This window comes from Tympanuchus pallidicinctus, unplaced genomic scaffold (assembly GCF_026119805.1).
Source record: "Tympanuchus pallidicinctus isolate F22 unplaced genomic scaffold, pur_lepc_1.0 scaffold6, whole genome shotgun sequence".
NCBI lineage: Eukaryota > Metazoa > Chordata > Aves > Galliformes > Phasianidae > Tympanuchus > Tympanuchus pallidicinctus.
The window spans coordinates 41,348,209-41,365,821 of NW_026294780.1; the positions used below are offsets into that span (position 1 = coordinate 41,348,209).

The 17,613-nt window shown below is 40.3% G+C and overlaps 1 protein-coding gene across 9 annotated transcripts in view; it reads left to right on the forward strand.

Moving 5' to 3' along the window:
* The window catches only part of NAA16 (N-alpha-acetyltransferase 16, NatA auxiliary subunit), a 366,631-nt gene that overhangs the window by 2,171 nt on the left and 346,847 nt on the right, over positions 1-17,613 (forward strand). For 7 of the 9 annotated variants that reach the window (XR_008211630.1, XM_052705581.1, XM_052705580.1 and 4 more), the window contains exons 2-4: positions 9,744-9,828; positions 12,540-12,644; positions 16,932-17,089. Coding sequence is in view for 8 of the 9 variants with exons in the window: in XM_052705581.1 (XP_052561541.1) it covers positions 9,744-9,828; positions 12,540-12,644; positions 16,932-17,089 (348 nt within the window). In the remaining variant the exon portion in view is untranslated. Of the gene's footprint in view, positions 1-9,743; positions 9,829-12,539; positions 12,645-15,192; positions 16,432-16,931; positions 17,090-17,613 lie in introns of those variants that run through there. The other 2 variants (XM_052705578.1, XM_052705576.1) reach the window with 2 other exon arrangements.

The following is a 17,613-nucleotide window of genomic DNA, read 5'->3' on the forward strand; positions in this document are numbered from 1 at the left end:
AGGGGCTGGGCGACTTGAGGCTCCTCTGTGCTGTGCTTCTCAGTCTCGCAGAAGGCGTGGAGGAAGCGTTCGAAGGCTTCCTGGCTCTCCCTTTTATGGGAAGGGAGGGAGGCATCCATAAGGAAGAATTAACGCAGGAACTCTGGTGTGTCTCTTGCAGCATAAAATCAGTCTTCAGCTCCTGTGACACTTTAAGTGGGGCAGATGCAATCTAAAATAAACATGCAAGTGTGGTAACTTAAAAATGCTTTCTGTTAACATTGGAGTTCAGTAATGCGCATTTGAAGCTTGCTTACGGTAAACGTAGGCGGTTTTTATTTCACATATTTAAAACGAAGTGTCATTTACCTTCAAAGTGTGTTTTAGTTTAAGCAAGTTTGATCCTCTCAGATTGAGAGCCCAGACAATAAACTGTGCCTCTTAAAATGAGGTTTGAGTTTTGGCTTTATGGGATCAAATCAGCTCTACCTGGGTGTGGCCATGGTCCTTGTAGGTGTTTTAGAGGAAGGCTGTGGGATTGTTGTATCTTCAGGGCTTACTTGCTGAACTGGTCCTGTTTCTAAGAACTGGGAAGTGTCGCGTAATAGCTATTGGTGTCTGCCTTGTTATCAGCTAGTATGAAGCATGAGGTATGAGAGAAACAGCAGGCAGTGTCTGTGGATACTGCCATGCATTTGAATGTGTGAATTGACCATAATGTTGCATGAAATAAGGATTGTTGCTTTAATTGCAACAAGCAAAATTTAATTGAAGTGCTACCTTGTTAATGTTTCCCTTAGAAAGGCCTACATACTAGTCCCCCTTCTGACAAGGCATTACTCTTTCTAAGAACTGTTTAGCCACCTACTTGTTTGATCTGGAGCAAGGGAACACAAAAGCAGGTGTATCACTTTGTAGCAGTGCCTTGTTACTGCTTAATTCATGCAGGCATGCCTCTTTTTGGGGGAAGAAAACTCAGATTCTATCTGAAGTGCCTTTGCCTGAGGAATTGCTCAACTCTGTATTATCTTTTGCTCTCTGGATTTTATGGCTGTCTTAGGCTACTTCTCCTAAGTATGATAAAAGATAAATATGCATGTATTTGTTAGGAGTTAGATTAATTATTATTCATTAAATGCTAGAACTATAGTATGTGAGATAATAATGGATTATGGGCATGCAACTGGTTCATTTCCTAGTAATGATGGGGATTTACCACGAACCATTAAACTTGGTAATTAGGAAGCTATGATAGTATGCTAATTAATGCCTCCTAAACCGGATGAATAACATAAGATAGCCATTGTAATCCACCACTGGAGCAGGGGATGATGAAAGTGTCTCTTAAAGATCCTCTCGCTCAAAGAGAGGAGAACAGAGCTGCCAGCAAAGTTCATCGAATCATAGAAAGGCCTGGGTTGAAAAGGACTACGATGATCATCTAGTTTCAACCCCCCCTCTGCCATGTACAGAGTCACCAACCACCAGACCAGGCTCCTGGTGTAGCTCATTGGACTGAATTGCAATGCAACTGTTGCTTGTACTGTTGTGGAGGGCAGCATAGGAAAAATGCAGGCTGTTTCCTTGATATTAACTTTCACAAGAGGTGACAAGGGTTCCTGGTCAAACTGCAGGCTTCTGAGATGATAGAACTGCCAAGGGTATATCACAGACTACTGATAAGAGTCAGTAAAGCTTTTGTAAGGTAAGGCCATGCTTCTCACTTGTTAGCGACTTGAGCAAGTTGGGTCTGGAGAAGTCTGTATCCCAAATACAAATTCCTGGTTTAATTTTCAAAAGGAATTGAATGCCATCCTGAAAGGCTCATAAGCTGGGCTTACTTGGAGTGATGCTGGTTGTTTATTCACACGGGATTTCTTAGTGTTCCTGTGTGGATAAATAAATGTTCTGAGTAACTTTTTCTTGTGTTTTGTGCTGGAACTTTTTCTTAATTGCTTACAGTTTCATTAAATAGAAAAAAAAAAAAAAAGAGTAGCAAGGTGAGTTCAGTTGTTGTAAGCTATTCAAGGCAGAAATAAGAAGGCCTGCAGGAGGAATTCTGGATTCAGTTGGCTCATAGTGGGTAAAATTGATCGTGTGAATGAATGTATTACGTTAAGGAACTCTACTGTGTTATTGGCTGTGAGCTGGATTACTCTGAAGAGAGGAGGTTTTTGGGGATCTGAAGGGGTTCTGTTAAAACCAATTTCCTTGTACAGGATGTTGAAAGCCAGCAAATCGTAGGAGCTGCTGTGGCACCACTCAAGTCCATGTTTCCAGTGCAGTGTACAACAAAGTGCAACACCTGCTGGAAGTTATAGTCATGCATGGGTTCATGGGGTGCAAGTCCTTGTAAATTCTTGCGTAAAGGTTTACCCTTTGGCTCCAGGAATGGGTGAGCCACAAGTAAGTGGAGGCTGAGGACGCTCTGGAGGGATGTACCACTTGTATCTTGTTTCCAGTGACATGGGCCAGGTGGGTCTGATTGCTCTGGCATGTGATCTGTTATGATTCATGCTATTTTTTTGTCTGAATCACTGTGAAATCTTACAGAGAATGTTGAGATGGGTTTAAGGTTTTAGGCTGATATCGCTATTTGCCTTAAGCTTGTTTTAGGATTTCTGATTAAAAACATAACTTTCATTAAAGCCCGAGAGCTTTATTATTATTATTTTTTTTTTTTAAAGCACTGCTGATGTTGGTGGTTTCATTTGCTTTATTGCTCACAGATGCAGTCCCACAGGCTTGTGCAGCACCTGCTCAGCCTCAGTTCTTGCTGGTCACGCTGCAGTTCTGTCCCAGAAGCGGCAGATTGCTCTCTCCAATCCTACATAAAATGCAGATTAAAAACTATTATAAAATATGTGATAGGGCTGTGACTTGTCTAATTTTTAGTGTGCTATTATGGCTTGTTTTGGAGAGGCATACACATGTTCATAAAATGCAGAGTAGCTCTAGCAACTCAACTGAACAGCCGTAGCTTCCACACAGCACTTTTAAGAGCTTTTTACCAAATGTTCTCTTGTTTCTTCTCCTTTGTTTGAAGCCAGGGATATCCCAACAACTCCAATTGTGTTGAATGTTGGTGTATCTCACTGAGTGAGACCTCATTATAAGTTAAGACAATTATTTTTAAGTAGTTTCACACTTGAACGGGAGTGGTTTATAGGGCCGTTGAAAGATGATTCTTAGAAAACACTGAAACATTGTTCTCCTATTACATGTATTCATCCTGATAGTAAATGCAATATCAACTTTGTTCTGCCAACAGCATAGAATACGAATAAGAATGATCACAATGGTTGTTGCACAGAATGCAGGTGAAAGTATGATGCTCTGTGGCAACTTCAAATGGAAAAAGCTGGTTAAAGGGGGGGAAAAAATTCTGTTGTTTATGAAGAATCATGATAGTGAAAGCTTAAAATACAACTATGACATTAGTTCCTTGGTGACCAAATATTTCCACTCTGCCTGATGCTGGCCATTTGTTCTATTGCACGCTGCCATCTGTGGCCTGACTCAGCTTCTGTGTTGCCGAGCCCATGGCTATGGGCAGGAATGAACCAGTGTGGCCTGACCAAGCTGAGGCGAGAGGGGCTGGGGGTAGGTTGTCTTCATCTTCCTTTCAATTCCTGAGGTAAACTGCTCTTTTGTGTGGAAAGCAGAATTGATCCTGCATGGTCCAGAGAAGGGCCATGAAGATGATCGGAGGGCTGGACCATCTGCCCTCTGATGGCAGGCTAAGAGAGCTGGGGCTCTTCAGCCTGGAGAAGAGAAGGCTCCGAGGAGACCTTATAGCAACCCTCCAATACCTGATGGGGGGCATACAGAAAAGCTGGAGAGGGACTTTTTATAAGAGTGTGTAGCAACAGGACAACTGGAAATGGTTTTAAACTGGAAGAGGGTAGATTTAGACTCAGTATTAGGAAGAAATTCTTGACTGTGAGGGTGGTGAGAAGCTGGAACAGGTTGCCCAGAGAGGCTGTAGATGCCTGGAAGCATTCAAGGCCAGGCTGGATGGGGCTTTGAGCAACCTGGTCCGGAGGGAGGTGTTCCTGCTTATAGCATGGGGTTGGAGCTGGATGATCGTAAAGGTCCCTTCTAGCCCAAACCATTCTATGATTCTATATGCAGCTTGCTGGTAGGGCTTGGAGGAAAGGACTGAAGAACGTGCTGATACTACAAAAAGGTTGTCCTGGGACTAGGAGTGTGGAACACTGTGAGAATGGACAAGTAGTAATGAATCTTTTTCTTGGCCTCTATGAGCTGAAGCCTCTTCTGCACTATCTCCCTTTCCCCAGTTTGTTTCTTTTGTTCTCTCAAAACAGTGAACTGAAATCATAGAATCAACACAGAACGGCCAGGGTTGGAAGAGACCTCAAGGATCATGAATTTCCAGCCCCCCTGCCACATGCAGGGCCACCAACCTCCACATTTAACGCTAGACCAGGCTGCCCAGGGCCCCATCCAACCTGGCCTTGAACACCTTTAGGGATGGGGCACACATAGCCTCTCTGGGCAGCCTGTTGCAGCACCTCACCACTCTCTTTGTAAAGAACTTAAAAATCGATGTGGAGAGGACTGCTGTATGGAAAATCATGCAGAGGTCCCTCTAACTGAAGAGTGTTGTGATCTTTTTTGCTATATCAATCTTACCAAGTGTCCACATTTTCATGATGCAAGGAGCACTTGCAGTACAAGTAGTGAACTCTCATAATTTAACTGTTTATTTCTCAAAGAAGATGGTGTTAGATCTTGCTATCGAACTGATGAATATTCTAGTCATTATTTGTCATCATAGGAACAGTGTATTGTAAGTTCTGCCCCAAATCTAAGTGAGGTATTTAGTTGACTGAGCTCATCAGCTGCACTGAGGAGCACTAGTTTCCCTGTTAGAAGCATAAGATGACCTTCTGTAGAAGTGCAGTGAAACAGAATGGACCGTAAGAGGTCCAACTGTTGAGTCAGTCTAGAAGAGTACTGATGTCCTTATATTGATTGTTCTTGGTACTGGTCAGAAATGTCTATTAATAATTTGAACAGCAACTAAATACCCGTCAGCTCCCAGGAAAAGACGCTGCTCAAAATCTCTATTGCTGATTAATTACCATTGGTCTTAACCAGCACTATGGCTTGGACATGCTTCCAGCACTACTTTTAGCATTCTTTCCATAGGCTTTGATACATGGCATCTTTACCTTTAGATATTGTCAAGAAACAGCAGAATCAAGTTTTGAATTGCATGATTGTTGTTAAATAAAATGTCAAATGCTCACCGTAAGCCTGGTCAGCCTGTTTCATTTGGGTTGAGCTACTTTTGGCTAAGAATCTTGTTGCTATTCTTAACACAAGCTGTTTGGGTTGATGTGATAGTTGTCCTGATTCTTTGAATGCAATCTTCTGGTTTATTTGGCCTTCACTTGAAAATGGTGTATGAAGTAGTATGGTATCACTTCAATATGTTCATGAGCCCTCGGGACGGGGGGTAAGGAAGGGCAAGGAATTGGTTATGACAACTGCAGCTTCTTGTTTAGACAGTTCTCAGAAGTGCTAATGCTTGAGGAACAGAATGAGGTGTTCTTCAGCTGTACAGTTGCTGATCTGGGTGTTTAACTTCATCTTCAGTATGTTCAAAATGTAGCTGTTCCATCAATACAAGACCATTTTGACTAGAAGTGGCGATTGTGTTGTCTGGTGTGGTGTAGTGTGTTGCAAGGAGTTTGATTTACCCATATATATATATAATATATGCAATTGATTAGTTCTGCATGAAGTTGCTGCTTTGTAAGTAGCTTTAGTGAGCTGTTCAGATCTGTGATTCTGTTAATAATGAACAGTACAAGGGATTTTGGCTGTTGATAGAGTAGGAAGGTTTTGTCTTTAAAAAAAGATGGTATAATACAATAATTAAAACATAATTTGTAAATGCTGATTCCTTGAGTAAAAGAAGCAAAGCACTCTAGTATAGTATTAGTCTTCTCTTGCCATATGTGTTGTATACTTGTTACTGTTTTCTTTTAATCTTTAAATGTCCAGTTATTTCCTGGGTGCTGTGCAGTTCAACCTCTAGATAGTGGCACTTGTATTTAGCTGGAAGCACACAGTGATGTCTGGTCTGGCTGCGTAGCAAATTCTGCAAGTTGGTTATATCTGAGTTAGTGCTGACAAAGGGAATAAACCAGGATGAGAGAGCTGCCAGAGGAGGTAACATCCTTAAAGGAACATCTGGTAGCAGAAGTTCTGGGTATCGCTTTGGCCTTGCCAGAATCTCCCTTTGAGGTTTCCAGGCGTGTAAACATTTGTGATTTGGCTTTAGTTTTTAGCAGGAAATCATTGCCATGAACGGGTGATGGAGACCTCACATGAAGCACAGCACATCAGGCTGTTTTTCTTTTTTTCTTTCTTTTTTTTTATTTTAGAGCCAGCATATTAGCTTGAGCTTTTGATGTATCAAAAGGCTTGATTCAATGGGAGGCATCCTAATGAACATGCTGCAGTTATATTGGTCCTGGGAAGTACCGAACTCGAATGTGCGTGGAGACATCAAGTTTCTCATCTATGAAATTCCCATCTGTAGTAGGAAATGAGATAAGACTGGAGTTTGATGCCATCTGATACTGTGTCCTGTAAACAAGTTCCAGGTGGAGCATGGTGTGCTCATTCACAGTTCTGAGAAGTGGAAGTCTAAAAGCAGTTCATTCACAAAGAAAGGTTGGATACTTCAAAGCCTCAGGCTTGTCAGTGTAACTAAATCTGCAAGGCTTTTGGGATATCTGTGTACGTTGAAAAGCTTTAAATAACTTGGATTGCTGAATAAGGTCTCTTTTCTCTTATATTTTACATATGTGTTTGTAAATAAGTTATATTTATCTGGGAGTTGTTGGCACTGAGTGGTGCAGTTGACACACTAGAAGGGAATTACACCATCCAGAGGGACCTAGACAGGCCTGCAAAGTGGGCATGCGAGAATCTAGTGATGTTTAACAAAGCCAAGTGTGAAGTGTTGCACCTGGGTCAAAGCAATCGCAGATACGTGTACAAACTAGGAGAAGAACTTGAAAGCAGCCCTGCATAGAAGGATTTAGGAGTCCTGATGCATGAAAGGCTGGACATGAGCCAGCAGTATGTGCTTGCAGCCTGGAAGGTCGATTGCATCAAAAGAGGGGTGGCCAGCAGGGAGAAGGAGGAGATTGTCCCCCTCTGCTCTGCTCTTGTGAGGCCCCGTGTGGAGTACTGCATCCAGGCTTGGGACCTCCAGTATAAGAAAGTTGTGGAGGTTCTGAGGAGGGACCACTCCAACAAGATGATCAAACTGCTGGAGCACCTCTCTTATGAAGCAAGTTTGAGGCAGTTGGGCTCGTTTAGCTTGGAGAAGAGAAAGCTCCAGAGGTACTTCCATGTGGCTTTCGAGTACTGGACGAAAGCTTATAGGCAGGAGAGAACTGACTTTTTACAGGGTGTCATAGTGATAGGGCAAGAGATAATGACTTTAAACTAAAAGAGGAGAGGTTTAGTTTAGTTTAGTTGTTAGGAAATAAATTGTTACAGGGTGGTGAGAGGATTGACTGCATTGACCAGAGAAGTTGTGGGTGCCCCATCCTGGGGGGCATTCAAGGCCAGGTTGGATGGGGCCCTGGGCAGCCTGAGCATCTGAGTAGCAGCACTGCCCATGGCAGGGATTTGAAACTGGGTGATCTTTAAGGTCTTTTCCAACTTAATTTATTCTATGATCTGTAAGCCTATGGGAATGATGAGCTTGTGCTTCCCTGCTGGTTGGAAAGCATTGACTTCCGTCCATCCATTAGTCTTTGGAAAACATGATCTTGTTTGTCTTTTAGAAATGTGAAATTTGGCACTGATTATCTGGCTTCAGGTCTTGTTCTATGCCTGAGCTCTGTAGGAGGAAAAAAATGCAAACATTAGAATGAGAATAATAGATATGTATTTCAAGTAGTTAATCTGTTGTAAGGGCACTCTTGGCTCAAATAGCTCCTGTTTGGTGTTTAAGCATTACTATTTGACATTTTATTCAATAAGAGTTGTTGTAGTATCACGGATGAATGTTCAGTGTTCTATTATGTTTTTTAGGTATACCTGAATAACTTCAGAAAGCACACTTAAAGCATTGCTGATATTTTCTTACGAGTCTTTATAAAAGAGACTAAACATTTTATGTTGAGAAAAAAGGAACAAAAGTCCTGTGAGGGGACTTGAAAGTTTGCTGCAGCCTGGGTTATTTCAAATAATGATTTGGAAACTGGTTTCTTAGCTTAAAAGATCTCAGAGTGATTTTGCTGTTGTTTAAATGCTAATTGCCATCGTATCATCATTTGCCTCTGATGGGAACTCCATGGCCGTCCTGCCAGAAGTCAGCCAGGCAGAAAAACCTCATCAAATGCCAAGTGAGCCCACCTTTGCCTTGAGAGGCAATTTAGGTGACCTCTGAAGGTTTCTACCTGTCAAAGTTATTGCATGATTTAGTTTCCACTTAATTATGATAAACTACAACTGTCTTGAATTTCAGACAGCAAGTCTAAAAACTGATTGCAGTGAAGCTCCTTCACGCAGACTTGGGGAGGACTTGTGTTTAGCATCTCAGCTCATTACCAAAGTGAGCTTAGACATGCTTTTTTTATTGCCTGTACTTTGAGAAGTAGTATGGTGGATTCTGACTCCAAAGAGTTACTGCACAGTGCATTTACTTTACGTATATCTTTTTTCTTTCTCTCTGTGCTGGAAGGCTGGTGGAACGGGAGAGGTCTTTTACAGACAGTTAAAGATCTAAAGTATGTAACTGATCTTACGTAACTTCTCCTGTCTAAATTGGAGCAGCACAATACACCTTATTAACAGAATGGTGCCAAGTTCAGCCTGTTGAGGTTTTTTTTCTTCCAACTTAAGAAATCATGAGTATAACTTAGCTGACCTTAATTCACTTTCATGCTTACTGATATAAGCATGCTTTTAACCGGCTTACACAGTAATCAGCTGTAGTGATCTAAATGACTAAAATCTCATTGACTCATTATTGTGAGGCAGTGTCCTTGCTTAGAATAAGAGGAACTGAAGTTGTTTATTTTTTCCCATTTCCACTGTGGAATTATTTGTCAGTTTATGTAATTGTAGGTTACAAAGTACCCTACAGCAAAGGTAAAAGTAGCCTTTAGTTGTGCTATTCCAACTACTGGTTAAATATTTTAATCCCCAGGTAAGTTCTCTGTATGCCTCTCTTTAGAGATGACAGCAGGTCTGTCCTGCTGCATGGTTTTCTCTCTTCTTCCCCAAAGTCTAGATTAGTGACAACCAAAGGTTTCTTTCTGAGATCTCACTCAGAGAGGTTGCTAAGCTGGGGAAATAAGATATTGAAAGAAGTGTTTGGATTCTTTGCGCGTGACTCTTCTCAAAAGTTCTGTGGAGTCAAGGTCTGTAACTTGGCTCTCCATTTTAAGAATTTCTTCATCAAAGTGCAAGCACTCCTCTTTGCCTTTCCTGTTTCTGTTGAAAAGGAATAGCTAACTTGGTACCAGCAGTTCAGTTTCAGTGGAGACCATGAGGCAGAGCACTGGCTGCATGCAAATGAAGGCAGATATTGTTCTGAATCCTGGAAAAAAGGTATTGTGTTGTGGATAGTCATATTCAACTAGAGCTTGTTTATGACCTCATTACCTCACTGAACTTACTACTGCATTTGTAGTAGTATGTTAAGATATTATTTAAATGCCTTTCAATGTGTAATTCACCTCTTTTTTTTTTTTCCCCTCCAGAAATGCTATGAACAAAAGCAGTACAAAAATGGACTCAAGTTCTGCAAGATGATCCTTTCTAACCCCAAATTTGCTGAACATGGAGGTAACTGCTCAACTCACAAGTTTTTGTTTTTCTTTTCTTGTCCTGAGTTTTAGTCATTCTATTCTGTACTGTTGAGAGAGAATGTAGCCTGTCACTGAGTTTTGTTCTGTCCTTGCAAGTGAATAATACTCTTGATTTTTTTTTTTCAAATGTAGCACATTCATACCAAATTTCCACACTAGCTTATAGTCAGGAACATTCTGTGGCATGAGGATCAAATGATTCAGTGAAGCACACTTGAGTGAAGCTTCCACTCAATTTGCCTTTCTAGATTTCCAGGTTAGAATGTGAGCGTGTACTGTTTTATTTTTTTTTCTTACATCTCTATTTAACTGCAAGCCCTACCTTCTTTTGAGCACTACACTAAGGTATTTTGCCAAGGAGTTAAATCTTGCTTTTTTTGTCAACTAGATATTTTGAATTTCTTGTACTGCAGATCAAATTGCTACTTAAGACAAACAGGGTGAAGTGTAAGAGTCTTGGTGTTAAGGCTGGCCTGTTCCGATAAATACTGCAGGAAATTGGACAGGAAAGTGTTGGTTCTATTTACGTCTCTCAGAACTTAATCCTCAGTAAGATACTCAAGTGCTGCTGCATTACAGGATTTCTGTTGCATGGTTCAAGGAATACTTTTGATACAGGCATTTTTTGTTTGTCTGCTGTTGGAGCAATTTAACACAGACTGTGCATGTACTGAGTCAAAATTATTTTGCTGTTTGACCTCATCAAATCTTGGCAAAATGTTTGACTAGTCATTCTTTTGTCTGTGCCTGGTGTTTCTTGGTTGTCTTCGTTAATTTCCTAGAGATAAAAGAACAGATTTTTTTTCTTGTCTCAAAATTAGGGAGTGGTCTCTGCCTCTGAGACCTCATCACTTGTCTCTGCTAGCACTTGTGTTTTTATAACCTCCTAGTACGTGTTTCTGTATCTTTCCTGCTCTTGCTGTCTTAAACTTCTTCAGAACAGCTAGCTGCCTTGGCAGTCCACATACTGCATGGGCTCTAAGCCATGAGTGGCTTTGGAGCTTGGGAGCAAAGCCTGAAATGAACAGCTGAAGCAGAACTAAGCCAGCGAAATGATCTGATGGGAAGCTGTGCTGTTGTCGCACTTAGCCTCAGAGATGAGGGATTATAAAGAATTGAGTGAGGTGATAAACATGGATTGCTGTGACTGGACAGCTATCTCCCTGGTGCGGGCAGGTAGCAGTAGCTTGTCCTCATGAGACCCCACCTGCAGTATAGTGTCCAGTTTTGGAGCCCCCAACACAAGAATGACATGGTTGGTGCAGGTCCAGAAGAGGGCCACAAAGATGATCAGAAGGCTGGAGCACCTCCACTATGAGGACATGCTGAGACAGCTGGGGCTGTTCAGCCTGGAGAGGAGAAGGCTCCAAGTAGATCTCATAGTGGCCTTCCAGTACCTGAAGGGGGCCTACAAGAAAGCTGGGGAGGGACTTGTTAGAAGGGCATGTATCAACAGGATGAGGGAAAATGGTCTTAAATTGGAAAATAATAGATTTAGAGTAGATATTAGGAAGAAATTCTTGGCTGTGATGGTGGTGAGACACTGGAACAGGTTGCCCAGAGAAACAGAGGATGCTCCCACCTGTAAGCAAGGCCAGGCTGGATGGGGCTTTGAGCAACCTGGTATAGAGGGAGGTGTCCCTGCCTACAGCAGGGGGTTGGAGCTGGATGATCTTAAAGGTCCCTTCCAACCCAAACCACTCTGTAATTCTGTGATTCGCACAGTAGAGATGTGCTTTTTCAGCCTTCCTTATATTACTGAAAGGTATCATTCTGTCTTTCAGTGATTAACTTAGAGTATGGGTATAGGGCAATCTATTTAAAAAAAAATAAGTTGTCTTTGAATAATTGTTCACTTCTTTAAAAGTACACCTAGAGACAGGCCTACTAATGAAGTTAAAATGAGTGTTACAACTAAATTTGATCACAAGCCCTTTCCATTAACACACTTTGTAGTTTGAGGGAAAATGAAATACGTGGATGAAAATGAGACTGTTGTCTGGCAGTGGGCAAAAATAAGCGGTCTCCTATTTAGTAGGGAAGATGATCTAAAAGAAACCACCCACGAATCTGCAACAGCTTTTCTGGCACAGCACATGCTTACATACAGCTTGTTTTTTAGTGTTACTTGAAGGACGGAGGAAGAAGAGCGATAGTCATATCAACGTATTTGGAATCTTTTGCTTCTCAGAGTACTGACTAAAATCCTACTTAGAGAGACTTTCTTCCCCCAAGTGCTATAGCAGGAAAAATGGTCCTCTTAACTTATGATTTTGAGGCAATCTGCAGTAAATAAACAGACTGTGACAAAGATTTTTGTTTCTTATGGTGTGACACAACCTAAATAATTTGTTGTTCTGCCTATGTGAAACCTTAACATATAATGAAAAGCACTTTAAAACTGCTGTAGCTAATTGTTAGCTCACTTAGATAAATGCATTTTTTGCTAATAAAATTTGTGTTGTCTGCATTCGTCACATCTGTATTAAGCTCTGCAAAAGACTTCAAACTCAGTTTCAAGAAAGGAAATGCCTCCATATAACAGTCTTCAGCTGTGCTAGGCAGCTATCCTGATCTAAATTTATCATTTAATGGGGAACTTCACTGTGTAGCAACTTCAAAGGATATCTGTATTGTGAAACTGGCATATGGGAAATCAAGAGCATAAGTATATGATATTTCTTACAGAGACGCTGGCTATGAAAGGATTGACTTTGAACTGTTTAGGGAAGAAGGAAGAAGCATATGAATTTGTTCGTAAAGGACTCCGTAATGATGTAAAGAGTCACGTCTGTATCCTTTGTAATACAAAACCTGATCTCTTTTGCTTTCTTCTCACTTGTGTGCATGATTTTGGTGCTGCATCAGCCTTTACTTTTGAAGTATACAATGTGGTCTACATATAAAAGGAAGTTGGAAGTGAGGTGTGTGTGATGATTATTAATTTGCAATCAAGTACTTCAAGTAGAACTTCAGTTTCGTTTATACAATCATACAGAATCTTTAAGAAAAACAAAATGCCTTTTATGTTTAAGTTTCTTACACAAAGGCAGGTGCTTGCTTTCTGCAGGAAACTGTGTGTAAAATGTGGCTCATTTCTGGAGTTTATCTTAATGAGAGTGTAAGAAATCTTGTCTAGAAGTACTGTGAAAATATATATTTTGTTATTTGGAAATCTGAATTTTGAGTAGTGATTTTGGGGCTACTGGCTTGATGACTGCCATTCTCTTCTCAGCTTATCTTCCAAAAATCTGCAACTTAGAGACATGCCAAATACTCAGTAGTTTTGGGGGTAGCTGTCTTTTGTCATGCTACAGGCAGGCGGCTGCTTCAGCTTTGCTGTATACATTTGCATACATATCAAGCTTACTCAGGGATGAGTTTCCAATTGTCTTTTTTTAACCATAAAAAAGATAAAATTGTCCTTACTATCATACTTGAAGTGCTGTGTGGTTATCACAGTGCAGTTGCTGTTTACTCCTGTTTTAAACTCCCGGGAAGCTGGAGGTTATGGGAAAACATAACAAGGCTAAGAAACACTTCTAAGCACAGAGAAGTCTTCAGTTTGTAGAGAGAGGACAACCCATAGAACAAGCAAATACAACTTGTACCTTCCCAATCTAAAGGGTTGAACAGCTCAGAAATACCAAAGCAACTTTCTTCTGTGGAAGACTTCTCACAGATTAAGTTGGGGAGCAAAATAATGTGGTTGAGTAAAGGAAGTGTTTTTGTTCTTCCAGTAAAAATTCCAGCGTGGGATTTATCAGCAACCTCCATTCTTACCTGCAAGACTATCTGTAAACCATGTAGAACCCTTGTTTTCAAATGCTGGGAGGGCTCACTGCAAGAATTGGGTTTTATTTCAAGGGTTGGAGCCAAAGAGATGCTTCCTGGCAAAGTACTCATACAAAAACCAAACAACTCCATAAGGGAGTTTCTGTGAGTTTTTCACTGTTTTACTGACTTCAGGTATTTCTCTTACCACAAGATGATCACAAGGTATTCTTTCTTATTCTGACTTCAAGTAGTGTAGACCCATCTGAATCCACTTAGGTATGCATTCCCTTGTTTACCTCTTTTCCTTTTTTTTTTTTTTTTTTTTTTTTTAAAAGCTGTATCCATAGCATTATCACTAAACCTACCACCACCTCTTGCACTCAGATGTTATGTAGCTCTCCAAAGTTTCCCTTCATGTCTTGAGCAATTGGCCTGTAGAATTACATTTCTACTGAGCAGAAGCTTACCAATAACAAATTAATTTCCATCAGATATGGAAAGTTTGACACGGTATTTCAGTTGTCATCTTATGATGTTATTAAGAACTGGCAAATGTCTTTTAGTACCATGCTTAAAGAGCAGCTGCCAATCACAGTGCCACTGCCCAAATATGTTTCCTCTGATGGTGAGGCTTCAGTGTGTACAAAGTCAAGAGAAGAGACTGTATTCTGTCCCATGAGAAACTCAGTTTGAAGCTCAGCTTTCTAATAATAAAGGTCTGTTCTGCATAATTTGTAAGGGCTTGTGACCAGCCCTGATGTTCTGATGGAAGCTTGATAATAAACTGACGCTCTGTACCACCTAAGCAGAGCTTGGGAAGATCTCTAAAATAGTATTTACATTCCCTCTGAAATGAAGCACTGACATCTTAATGCCTGTCAGTTTGATTAGACAGAGAAGCTGGGACTAGCCACTAAAATCATGTCTTTTGAGAAGCTGGTTTCAAGGAGGAGCAATCTATCTATATTTTATTTCTAGCAGTAATGTTTGAAAACGTTTTTGATGTATTTTGTCCTCTGTGCTTTTTAAAAACATATGGCAGATGATTATTAAAGTATGACTGGTCACCTTGGAGTTTTGATTTGTTTATGGAATAATGGAAGAAAGTTTTAATTCCTCTGCCATTTCACATAGTTTCCCACTTTGAGGTTCTGGAAGAAAATAAAACTGTAAACTGTTCAGAAATGTGGAAACATTACAGGCTGCCCAAAGAGGCTGTTGATGCCTCATCCCTGGAGGCCAGGTTGGATGGGGCCCTGGGCAGCCTGGCCTAGCATTAAATGTGGAGGTTGGTGGCCCTGCATGTGTTGGGGGGGGGTGGAGATTCATGATCCTTGAGGTCCCTTCTAACCCTGGCCATTCTGTGATTCTGTGAAATTTTGTTGTTAAGCTACAGATGAGCTCTGACCCATTTTGAATGTAATTTGAATCATGGTTTGGTCAGAGCTATATGCTTACTTTGGTATTTAGTGCATCAGGAAGTGATGTGTTATTGTTTCAGTGCACTACGGGAACACATGCAAGGCTGGCCCAAGCTGTCTACTATGATTTCTTAGTATGGCTGTTGTATTTTCTTGTGCGTGATTTCTGCCATTGTGCAGACCTATTTCCAAAGGAGTTTTTGCCTTTCTTTACTTGATTGTTTGGTAAGGAATGTGGTTAATGGAGATTTGAAACAGAATACCTCTTGGATCTGGGAATAACAGCAATACCCCATAAGTTACTTGAAGCCTTATCTTCATTAGGCTACAAATTCTCTTGCACTGATTGGTCTTGCTCTGGGCAAGAATCTAAATTATCAGTAGTTTGTTCTTGAGGCTGATATGCAGGCTTGAGGCTGCATTTAAGTCTGATCCATGTCCTTAATACTTGTCTCTAAGAGACAAGGATCATCAATAGACAGTAGCTACAGCATTAGGCCAGCTGCTCTCACTGTATCCAAAATTGTTTGTTCCCTTTAGTCTTGTGGCAGCAACAGCAGCTCTGCTAGCAGGCTCAAGGATGAATACTGAGTTTGTCAATGGCTCGTGTTCCAGTAGGGACGGAAGCCAGGATCTCTTGCTTGTGCATTATCTGCTTCCTTCAGACTGTTGATTATTAAAACACTTTTGGAGACTTGTCCTTTGTGATTCATAATTACAAACTGCCTTTCTTAATGTCTTAAGGCCTTTCTAAGTAAGGAGGAACTTACCTTTCTACTTATTTGTCCGTGTTAGTGCTTTGAATTTTCTTGCTATGCTTTCTCAGTAGTTTCCAAACAATAGCATCTTTAGGGGGAACAGTTGCTTCATTTTCACCTCAGTATAATGAGACATCTTAAATGTTTTTTTTTTCTCTGTTAGCTCTGTGAGCTATTTTTATGTCTTTTAAACTGAAAATGGGTTAAGGATGCCTATAGCTCTTGCCAACTGGATTCAGCTGGTTCTGAAGCACATTGGAGAGCCTCGTGAGAGAACTTAAGAGCCACTTTTGATTTGAATGTGTTGAGTTACTAGTGCAGACTTACTAGTGCTGCCCCGATGAGCTACTAATATCCTGAAGTAGCAAGTAGTATATCGAGCAATATCTTTGTTAATGTAACTCTAGGAAACTGTTGTAAACACACAGGATAGATAATGTGTTGCTATGGTACCACTTGGTTTCATGTTTTTAATTCAAAACCTTTCCAATTTTTCAGTTGTTTGTTGTTTTGTTTTTTTTTTTTTTTCCCTAAGAAAAAGTTATTTAAACAGATGCTTGGGGAGAGAAGTCTATTGAAATGTGAAATGATACAGTGATGGAAGTCTGAGATCCTGTGAATCTGGTAAATACTTCAGTGCCCAGAAATATTGAAATATCCTCTTCTCAATTAATAAAGGGTAGATCTGTTTTTATCCCTTACTGTAAAACCTGGACACTAAGGTTGCAGATTGGCAGGGATGGAAGGGTGAAACTTGTGCACCAGTTGTATTTGTAGGCAGAGATAATTCTTGGGGTGAAAAGTCCCATTTTGGTTACAGTAGTGTGCTTTTAAACAATACTTCTCTAGGGTGCCTTTAAGACTTTGAATTGTTTAGTCTGTATAGCAAAGTTTGGTGGGGAGGTATGTTATGAATGTGATTTAATGGAAGATTTTATGATGTGTTTTACGTATTTGGAAGCGTTTAATTTAACTTCTGACAGTAAAGTCTGATTGCAGTAATCAAACTTAATTTACAAGGGTACTGATCTTCAAGGAAGCTGCAGAGTTATTTGTTCTGTAACACAAGTGCACTGTAGTTACTCTGTGTAAATTGTGGACGTGTCTTCCTTAACATGTATTAGGTTGGCACGTCTATGGTCTTTTGCAGCGTTCTGATAAGAAATATGATGAAGCCATCAAGTGCTACCGGAATGCACTCAAGTTAGATAAGGATAATCTGCAGATCCTGAGAGATCTCTCACTGTTGCAGATTCAAATGAGGGATTTAGAAGGATATAGAGTAAGTATTCTATTTAAACTCCTATTTATTGCTGTTTGTATTCTCTTATGTTCCATTTTTTAATTCTTTTATTGGTAGTCATTCTGTTACTACTTGTTTTTGATATTTCAAAGTAGGAAGTGTTTTAAGTTCTTGTTTGTGTATGAAAATGAATTGCAGTAGAGCTCTGTTATTCTCTATTGAGAACACACCCCCAGAAGTACATTTACTCTTTAAAACTTGACTAGTGAATCACCTTTTAAAATTCAGGCTATCCACCATTTTTTACTAAAATAAAAAGTATAAGACCTAAAGCTTAACGTGTATTTATTGTGTTACTGGAAGGTACTGCAAGCAATGTTTTGGTTGTAAGTACTGAGGGTGTTTTTTTGTGAGAAATACATTCTCACTCCAGTGAACTTTTTAAAATGTTGTAAATGAGCAAGGAAATGAAATATCTCTAAGTCAAAGGAATTATGTTAGAGATGATGCCTAACCTACAAGAAGGGCTTTTGCAAAAAAACAAATCACAGAATCACACAGAA